The following is a 10398-nucleotide window of genomic DNA, read 5'->3' on the forward strand; positions in this document are numbered from 1 at the left end:
GAAGGAAGAAGGCACCATTTACATTGCTGTGAATTGATATGCTATAAAAGTGTTTTTACTGTTGCTTAGTTTTGCTCTGAGGCTATGCTTTACAGCTGCTTTGTCATTTTGTGTAAGGGAGGCTGAAGCCAGGCTGTGTATGAGGAATAACATAGTCAGTTTTGTACCGGTGATGTTTGGGTGAGGCGGTGGGCTCACTATGCATTGCCACATTCAGTAACGCAGAGAACAGCTGATTTTACCTAACATCTTGTCAGATGTAATTTCACTAAGGCTGATACCGCAGGGAAAAGTAACATTACGGACTAGTTGGGTAAATTACTATCTTGTGCGGTAAATAGCTCAGAGAATGTAAATTTATAAAACATTAGAGCATTTGGTAAAACAAGCGAGATGTTCAGTATTTCATGACCAGCCTGGAGCTGTCAGCAACTAACAATCATCATTCTTTAAAAATGGACAGGCAAAGGAGACAGCCAAGAGGAGGAGCCATACTCCTCTCTCCATTGGTACCGATGTACTGCCGGGCGGGACATTAAAACGTAGAAAAACAGCAGAACAACTTCATAGAGGCTTTCTTGTATTTCTTTAGACATGCAGATGTATAGACTGACAGAGAGTGGAACCTCTAGTGGCATGGGCATGCACATCTAAAGGGATGCCAGGGATGTGTAACAGGCTTTAGAACTTATGGATCAGGTTCGGTATTTGAGTAATTTGGGTCAGGCTATTTATTAGGGATGATTGGATCCACTTCTGTATGACAGGTAATTAGGATCAGGTGTTTTATAAGAGATGATTATGTCAGGTTTGTATTAGAGGTGGTTTTCAGGTTAGGCTTTGTCTCGGGGATAACTGGATCAGGTTCTGTACTGCGGTATATGTGGCCAGCGCAGTAAAGCTGAACTTCAGTTAAGCTGACCTGTTTCGCTTTGACAAAGCCGGCTCGGCTGGCGAAACTACTCAGTTTACTGGCACCACATGTGACGAGAGAGGACTGACTGTACGTTGGTCTGATTGTTTAACAGGAGGAAATCGCAGCTTTTCCAAATGCAGGCTGCACCCGAATTGACCTGCAGCATAGATGTGCAGAGCACAAAACACAGGAAAATTACACAACTTGCATTCAAAACAGATGCAGCGAATGGAGGACGTTAACTTCCAAAAACAGTTTTGCACGCAGATTGTTTAGTACTAGACTCTTCCACCACGGTGAGGGGTCCCCACGGAAGAGACCTAACCTCTAATTAACAATTAAAACCTGGGGCAGCTAGCCATAAAATGGTCTACACATGTTGCTCTGATTGTCTTCCCACTATGGACACTTTGAGAACTTGGGTGCTGCTGGCCACATGGCAGCAACGAATGTTCGATTGAAAACCATCAAACCACCATGCTGTATGGAGCTGATCCTACTTGAAATCCAAAGCAAGAACCTGATGTCTCAACAGGGTTTTATACAGGCTTCCCAAACAAGGACCTGTACTGCCTGCAATTAGTACAGATGGCTACTGCCAGATGGCTAACAAACCAGCCTCACCACTGTCACATTACACCGATTCTTTAAAGAGAACCTGAGGTGGGGTTCTGACAATGCTATCCGCATACAGAGGCTGGGTCTGCCTATACTGCCCAGCCTTTGTTGCTATCCCGATCCCCCCTAAGCCCCCCCTGCGCTCTGCTATCCCCCATAAATCACAGCCGCACTGTGCGGGCTGTGTTTAACTTTGTACTGTCAGTCTCGGCGCTCCCCCCACCTCCTGCATAGTTTCGGTCCCCGCCCACGTCCCTTCCCTCCAATCAGCAGGGAAGGAGTGGACGCGGGCGGGGACCGGAGCTATGCAGGAGGCGGGGGGAGCGCCGAGACTGACAGTACATAGGTAAACACAACCTGCTGTGACATGCTGCGTGTCGACAGCGCGGCTGTGATTTATGGGGGATAGCAGAGCGCAGGGGGGCTTAGGGGGGATCTGGCTAGCAACAGAGGCTGGGCAGTATAAGCAGACCCAGCCTCTGTATGCGGAAAGCATTGTCAGAACCCCACCTCGGGTTCTCTTTATCACTAAAGTGGAGACTATTCTTCAAGATTGGACGGCTGACAATCAAATCCATAAACTTGGTCACTCCCAGAGTGCACCTCAAAACCTTTGGAGCCAGAGCCTTCTGTCATGCTGTCCCTACCCTTTGGAATTCCCTACCACACCTAGTAAAGAGAGCCCCATCCCTGGAGTTATTCCAATCCAGGCTGAAAAGCCACCTGTTTAGCCTGGCAATTGCTGACTTAGGGTTCGTTCACGCTAAGGGCGTTTTTGCCCTTTTTTCCAGCACGGGCGATTTTCACAATCGTCCACAAAACGCTTATGCAATGAATTTCTATGAAAAGGCTCATATCAGCACGTTGAGTCCGCTTTGAGGTCCGCAAAGCGTTGCCTGTACCATTTTTGGGGCGGTTTTTCTATAATAGGAAGAGCGATAAACGCTCACAAAATTGCTTTATGCGGCAATTGCGTCTGCATTTTTCTTTTAGAATAAATACATTGTATTTATTCTTTTCTGGGTCAAAGAGTTCCCTTCCTGACTTGTGTCAGGGAGTGAATGACAAAACCGCTCTGGAAAAGTGCTTTTACCAAAAAACGCAGCGCCAGGAGGGGAAAAAAAAAACTCGCCGCACAAAATCGCAAAAACGCTTGAGTTTGCAATTATGATTTTAGATGTGAACGAGGCCTCAGAGAATGATTCCTCTAATCATCCAATTACTGGTCTGAGCCATGTGCATGCGCTTTGAGTCCTATGAGAAGAAAAGCGCTTTACAAATGTTGTTTGTTGTCGTTGTAAATCTCTTGATGTCGTCATTCCTGCCTGTGGAATGGGTGAGATTGCACCAAGGTAACCCACTTATACAAATTCCAATACAGAGGATACTGCTGATGCTTCCATGATGCTCACTTAACCCTTTATCTTTGTTTTATGGTGTGATGACTAAAACTACAAGTATAGTTGGCCTATCAGTCCTGCGAGCATAAAACAGAGGAAAAATGGGCACAAAGTGAAGCTGAAAACTTGTAAAGAACCCTCCCCTAGTGGTGCTTAAAAGACCCCCCTAGTGGTGCCTAACCCTAATGCCCCCCCCCCCCCCCCCAATCTTGCACAAACACTGTTTTCAAATGTATAAATAATAAAATATTTGCATACCTCCCAACTTTTTGAGATGAGATAGAGGGACACTTAAGCCACGCCCCTGATCACGCCCCCGTCACACCCCTAGTCCTGCATACCATAAAGATTTCATAGGAAAAATATGTTGTATGTTTATAATTCAAACCCCACCGGTCCTTTCTATCCTGGTTTATTTTCCTTCATAATAACATTTTAAAATTAGTAATATATCAATTTAAAGGATGGGAATAAAGTTTAGAGTCCATCAAACACATTTTTTAGTAGAGAATATATATATTTACATAGAACGAGAGACAAAGTCCTGAAAGAGAGACAAATGAGGAGGAAAGAGGGACAGAAGGACAGGGAGGAAAGAGGGACAGAGGGACATGGAGGAAAGAGGGACAAAGTCCTGAAAGAGGAAGAAATAGGGAGGACAGAGGACATACAAAAAGGAGAAAAAGGGTCCCCCTCAAATGTAATAAAGGTTATATAGCCATATAAGAGCAAAAAATATATAAATCGAGCCTGAAACCAAAGTATCAATTGAAACAATCTTTATTCATAGCCAGCCCAAAACTTAATAAAAACAATTAAAAACATGCCGCCAATCAGGGTCAAGGCCCCTAAATAATATTAATCACAAAAAGAGTCACATGTCAAGATATTAAATAATTAGGCTGCCTACCCGGGGAGTCATGTGGTACAAAAATATATATAGCGATGCCTCAATCATAAAAAACAAAATAACAAATCATCATCTAGAGACAATCGCCCCACATATAGCCCCAGGGAAGCAACCTCCAACACTAGTGAAAAAATCATGCACATAAAAAATCCCCATCAATTCTGTCGCTATAATAAAGTGCTGTTGCTATATAATTATCACAATTCTGTGCTAATATTACCCTCAACCAAAAATATACAAAAAGGGGGGAAACAAAACATTCAAAAATTCATAACATCAATAAGGTCCTATAGACCCTTATAATAGAAAAATTGTGCAAAAAGCAATGAGGTAGATGATTAAATAGAAGGTGCATTAGTGTGAAGGTAGATGGCAAAGGAAGGCAAGATAGACAAGATGGCGACCAAAACGCCAATGAGGATAAACAGGTGATCTAGGTAGCGGCATAATAGAAGGAGAAAGACATGAAGACTCACCATATAATCGAAGTATAAAGACCCTGACTGGCTGCAACAGCGCTGCCCGCGCTGTCCCACTAGTTCCGCCGAAGCTGCCAAGGGACTGCCATAGGGAGGACAGAGGGACAGGGCTCCCAAAGAGGGACTGTCTCTCTAAAAGAGGGACAGTTGGGAGCTATGTATTTGACAACGTAAAATTTGTACATACAAACAAAATAATATGACAAAAATGATAACATTGCAAGTATCAAAACAATAACTAATGTTGAAAACGATATTTATCCTGCGCCCAAATTTCAGCCTTGGACGCCATATTAACGATATTTGTATTAGCTCCTATGGGGCAATAAATGTGTCCACTAGCCGCGGGCGCCCGAATTTCCTGCTACCGTCAGTCCTCCTCTTTTTGCTGACCTTGTTCTTTGATTGAACAATCTTCTCAATCATACAGCAGACTAGCTCTGATGTTCAGTAACACCTGTCAGCACCATTACCTTCCACAACTAGCTGCAACAAGCTCTCTTTGTGTCTCTTGGACTCTTTTGGGAAGAACTGATAAAATCATAGGGAGTTTAGCTAAATGTTGATAGCGTTGGATCCCTACAATTATCAGTTTAATAATTTACTATCTGCGCACGTGATTGGTATTCCAGTATTTTGTAGGTGTGGGGTTCTTTTTTAGCATGTGCGCAGTGGCGTAGTGGTGAGCGCTCTCGCCTTGCAGCGCTGGGTCCCCAGTTCGAATCCCAGCCAGGTCAGCATCTGCAAGGAGTTAGTATGTTCTCCCCGTGTCTGCGTAGGTTTCCTCTGGGCACTCCACTTTCCTTCAACCTCCCAAAAACATACAGCTAAGTTAACTGGCTTCCCCCTAAATTGGCCCTAGACTACGATACATACACAATACATACATAGACATATGATTATGGTAGGAATTAGATTGTGAGCCCCTCTGAGGGACAGTTAGTGACAAGACAATGTACTCTGTACAGCGCTGCGGAATATACCAGCGCTATATAAATACTACTAATAATAATAATTTAAGATGTTCCAATAAACTGTGATGTTTTATATGGTGTCTGTGGAGAAAATGGAGCGCACAATAGTGCATTACCTCTAAGTTTCTTTATTTGTTGATTAAAAGTTATACTCACAAGAGTTAAAAGAAATGGCGTTTTTCAGCGGTGGGGCCAACCGCTTGTACTCCCAGGCAGGGCGGCAGCAGCAGATCCGACGAAGGCGCTGTGCGCCGAAAACGCGTAATGACGCTGTACGCATGCTAATCTGAGCCACGCCCACCCCGACAGCGAGACGGTCATCCCCAGCCACCGGGACTCGCGCTGCTGGCCACAGCGCGCTGCTGCCGCCCTGCCTGGGAGTACAAGCGGTTGGCCCCACCGCTGAAAAGCGCCATTTCTTTTAACTCTTGTGAGTATAACTTTTAATCAACAAATAAAGAAACTTAGAGGTAATGCACTATTGTGCGCTCCATTTTCTCCACAGACACTTGCTTTGCCCTACTATGTGGAGCAGCACAGAGCATTGACCTCGATGGTTTAGAAGATCACCACTGTGTTTGTTGAACTGCAGTCTCCAGGGAAGAGCGCAAGAATTTTCTTTTTCTTTTTCTTTTATGTTTTATATGGTGATTGCCATTTGCTATAATCAGTTGCTCTCAGTTAAAACGAAAGAAAACTGATTTATAAAGTAATGCCCATGTTTCCCTATGGCGCCTTTCACACGTAACAGGTTTTAACTGAAACCTTCTTCCCAATGCACTGCTATGGAAAAAACGCGTACTAATGCGCACTAACGCGTACCAACTGATTAAGTGTAAATGTGCCCTTACTCTTTCATATGTGCAAACGTATACAAATAAGAAGTACATTTCTCCCAGAGTAAAATGAGCCATAAATTACTTTTCTCCGATGTTGCTGTCACTTGCAGTAGGTAGTAGAAATCTGACAGAAGTGACAGGTTTTGGACTAGTCCATCTCTTCATAGGGGATTCTCAGCAAGGCTTTTATTCTTTTTTAAAGATATTCCCTAACAATGATTTAAACAATGATGCTGGCCGGCTTCCCTGCTCGCTACACAGTTTTTTGGGCAGTTGGACAGAGCAACTGCCATTCACTAAGTGCTTTTGAAAAGAAATAAATCCCTGAGAATCCCCCCATGAGGAGATGGACTAGTCCAAAACCTGTCACTTCTGTCAGATTTCTACTACCTACTGTAAGTGACAGCAACATAGGAGAAAAGTAATTTATGGCTCATTTTACTCTGGGGAAAAATGTACTTCTTATTTGTATATGTTTGCACATATTTTAAATTGTACAGTGTTTTGCTGTAGTGCCCCTTTAAGGGTGGGTTCACAAGGGCGGGTTGTTTTCCTCCGAGTGAGACGCTCCTGGGCTAAGCGCTGCCCGTTTCATTACATTTGTTTGAACGAATGCCACGTTCCGTTCCCTATTTTTCCTGACCTGGGGAGTAACATGCAGCTTCCAGAGTCGCTTCACCACCGCGTTTCTGAGTCCCCCTGCAGGGGTAAAATACGCTGATCGCCGCTGAAAGTCATTACATGCTTTTCTGCAAAAGCATTTGTCCGAGACGCCAGGTAACGCCCAGGAATCGCCCGTGTCATCCGGCCCTACATTGAATAAGTATCTATTTTGTCCCCTTTGCAGAATCATTGAGTGGGGGGTGTTACTCCACCCTTGGGATCCACCAAGGACCAATTTTATTAATTCACTGCTGTATTTTGCAGTGAAGTGATGCTGTATTTTGCAATAAAGGGATAATATAATTTACAGTGCATTGAAGTTGTATTTTGCAGTGCAGTGATGCTGTACTTTGCAGTAAAGGGGTACTATAGTTTGCAGTGCAGTGATGCTGTATTTTGCAGTGAAGTAGTCCTATAGTTTGCAGTGCAGTGACGTTAAATTGTGCAGTGATGCTGTATTTTGCAGTGAAGTAGTCCTATAGTTTGCAGTGCAGTGACGTTAAATTGTGCAGTGATGCTGTATTTTGCAGTGAAGGGGGTCCTATAGTTTGCAGTGCAGTGATATTTTGAAGTGCAGTGATGCTGTATTTTGCAGTGACGTAGTCCTATAGTTTGCAGTGCAGTGGTATTTTGCAGTGCAGTGATGCTGTATTTTGCAGTGAAGGGGGTCCTATAGTTTGCAGTGCAGTGATATTTTGCAGTGCAGTGGTGCTGTATTTTGCAGTGAAGTAGTCCTATAGTTTGCAGTGCAGTGAAGTTATAGTTTGCAGTGCAGTGAAGTTATAGTTTGCAGTGCAGTTATGCTGTACTTTGCAGTGAAGTAGTCCTATAGTTTGCAGTGCAGTGAAGTTATATTTTGTTGTGCAGTGATGCTGGATTCTGCAGTGAAGGAGGTACTATAGTTTGCAGTGCAGTGATGCTGGATTTTACAGGGCAGTGATGCTGGCTTTTGCAGTGAGGCCTCGTTCACATCTAAAATCGAAATTGCTGACGCCAGCGATTTTCGATTTTGTGGGTGATTTTTTTTTCTCCTCCAAGCGCTCAGGTGGGCGCTGCGGTTTTTGTAACGCACTTTTAATAAGAACTTTTGAAGAACGATTGCGTTTTTTCACTTCCTGACGTCAGTCAGTAACAGAACGATTTTGTGAGCATTTAGCGCTCTTCCTATACCTTCCATTGTAGCAAAATCGCTTCAAAAATGGTCCAGGCAACGCTTTGCTGAGCGGATCGGAAACTAACCGCTCAGATGTGAACTCTCTCAGGGAATCTTTGCACAAGCGTTTTGAGGCCGATTTTGAAAATCTACTGCGCTTGAAAAAAGGGCAATTACGCCCTTAGTGTGAAGGAGCCCTAAAGGGGTGCTATACTTTGCAGTGCAGTGATGCTGTATTTTGCAGTGGAGGAGTACTATAGTATACAGTGCAGTGATGCTGTATTTTACAGGGCAGTGATGCTATATTGTGCAATAAAGGGATAATATATTTCACAGCACAAGGAAGCTGTGTATTGCAGTGCAAGGATGCTTAATATTGAAGTGCAAGGAAGATGTATTTTTCAGTGCAGTGCTGCTATATTTTGCGGTAAAGACATGCTGTATTTTGCAGTGCAGTGATGTTGTTTTCTACACTGCAGAGATGCTGTATTTTGCAATGCAGTGATGTTGTATTTTGCAGTAAAGGCATCCTATATTTCACAGTGCAGGGAAGCTGTATTTTATATTACGGGAATGCTTAATCCTGCAATGCAGTGAAATTGTACGTTGCAGTAAAGGTATTGTATTGTATATTTCACAGTGCAGAGAAGCTGTGTTTTGTAGTAAAAGGATGATATATTTGACAGTGCAGTGGAGCTGTATTTCGCAGTGCAGTGAAACAGTAATTTGCAGTGCAGAGAAGCTGTATTTTGCAGGAAAGGGGAGCTACAGTTGTATATTGCAGTAAAGTCATTGTAGATTTCACAGTGCAGTGAAGCTGTACTTTGCAGTGTAGTAAAGCTGTATATTGCAGTAAAGGGATGATCTATTCCACAGTGTAGGGATGCTGTATTTTGTAGTGCAGAGAAGCTGTATTTTGCAGTGCAGGTGTGCTATAATTTGCAGTGCTGTGATGTTATATTTCGCAGTGCAGTGAAGCTGTATTTTGCAATAAAGGCATGGCATATTTCACAGTGCAGTAAATCTGTATTTTGCAGTGCAGGCACTGCAGTGTTGCTATATTTTGCTGTGCAGTGACGCTGTACTTTGTAATGCAGTGAATCTGTACTTTGCAGTGGGGCGAATCTGTATTTTGTAGTGCAGTGAATCTGTAGTGTGCAGTGCTGTGATGTTATATTTTGCAGTGCAGTGAAGCTGTATTTTGCAATAAAGGCATGGCATATTTCACAGTGCAGTGAATCTGTATTTTGTAGTGCAGGCACTGCAGTGTTGCTATATTTTGCAGTGCAGGGAAGCTGTACTTTGCAGTGAAGACTCTGCTTACTGGGATCCCAGACTTGCAGGATGAACCCATCTTGCTTCTAGTAGGGATTTTATATCCCACAATGAGTTTAATGATGAAAGTGGCTTTGCAGCGCACACGTTTGGTGCAGTTGCTGCTGAGAGGTCTGTGGAGAGATCTTCTGGCTTCTCCTATTTATTTGTGGAGCCAGAGAGGAGCCAGGAGTGGAGAGGAGTCTGCAGGGTACATGGTGGAGAGTCAGGGGGGCTCCAATGAAAGGCATCACACAGCATCTCGTCTATCGAGCCTTCCTCGGCCACCGTGGCGTACAAAGGTACGCTAGCGAACGCCGAAGCTTCTAATTGCTGGGCATGAGCAAGCAGAGGAGCTTCTCTCAGTCATAACTGATACATTTCTGAAATGCTTTTTACATTGCAAACATGTGCATCTTAATGGAAACCAGTTCTCCTCTCCATTACAGTTTGCGTTCAAAAAAAATAAAAGAGAAGTAAAAAAAAGAAAAAAAATAGAAAAAGAGGGAAAAAAGCAACAACCTTGAGAAGTGCTTGAGCAGTGTGGAGGTCCTGCTCTCCTTACCTGAGGAAGTCCAGCCAGCCATCTCGGATGATGGAGGGGTCCAGCTGCAGGGAGAGGAAGTTCTCGCTTACACTCCGCACTGGGCTCTTGGTATTCACATCCAGCAGGATCAGAGTCCTCGCCTTCACACCTGGGGACCTGGGGACGGGCAGGGGGTGGCCGGCACAGGGCAGCAGCAGCAGCAGGCAGGTGAGCAGCAGGCAGCAGCAGGGGGGAGGCAGCATCCTGTACACACACTCCGGGATTCTCCTGCCAAGTGGCCTCCTAGAGCACTAATTGTCCTTATCTCAGGAACTTGTCAGGGAGAGCACTTTTTTTTCTTGCTATGTTTTGATGCTGCTGGAGGGAAACCCACCCCCCTGACCAGCCTTTCAGCAACTCGGGCCAAGAGCCCCAGTCACCCAGCACCGCCCATTCAGGAGATCCAGGCTGCCGACTCATCCGCTGCTGCTGCAACTGCTGCCGCAAGGTAAGGGGAATCCTGCCTGACAGCGCTACAGTGTATCCAGCGGCAGAGCGCGCCCGACCGCCTGGCAGCGCTACAGTGTATTCAGCGGCAGAGCGCGC

At 44.5% G+C, this 10398-nt stretch overlaps 1 protein-coding gene across 1 annotated transcript in view; it reads right to left on the minus strand.

Moving 5' to 3' along the window:
• The window catches only part of HPSE2 (heparanase 2 (inactive)), a 419309-nt gene extending 409254 nt beyond the window's left edge, over window positions 1-10055 (minus strand). The window contains exon 1 of the mRNA XM_068257797.1: window positions 9832-10055. Coding sequence (XP_068113898.1) covers window positions 9832-10055 — 224 coding nt within the window. The remainder of the gene's footprint in view (window positions 1-9831) is intronic.
• Between the last annotated feature and the right edge of the window lie 343 nt (window positions 10056-10398).

Source organism: Hyperolius riggenbachi, chromosome 10, assembly GCF_040937935.1.
Source record: "Hyperolius riggenbachi isolate aHypRig1 chromosome 10, aHypRig1.pri, whole genome shotgun sequence".
Taxonomy (NCBI): domain Eukaryota; kingdom Metazoa; phylum Chordata; class Amphibia; order Anura; family Hyperoliidae; genus Hyperolius; species Hyperolius riggenbachi.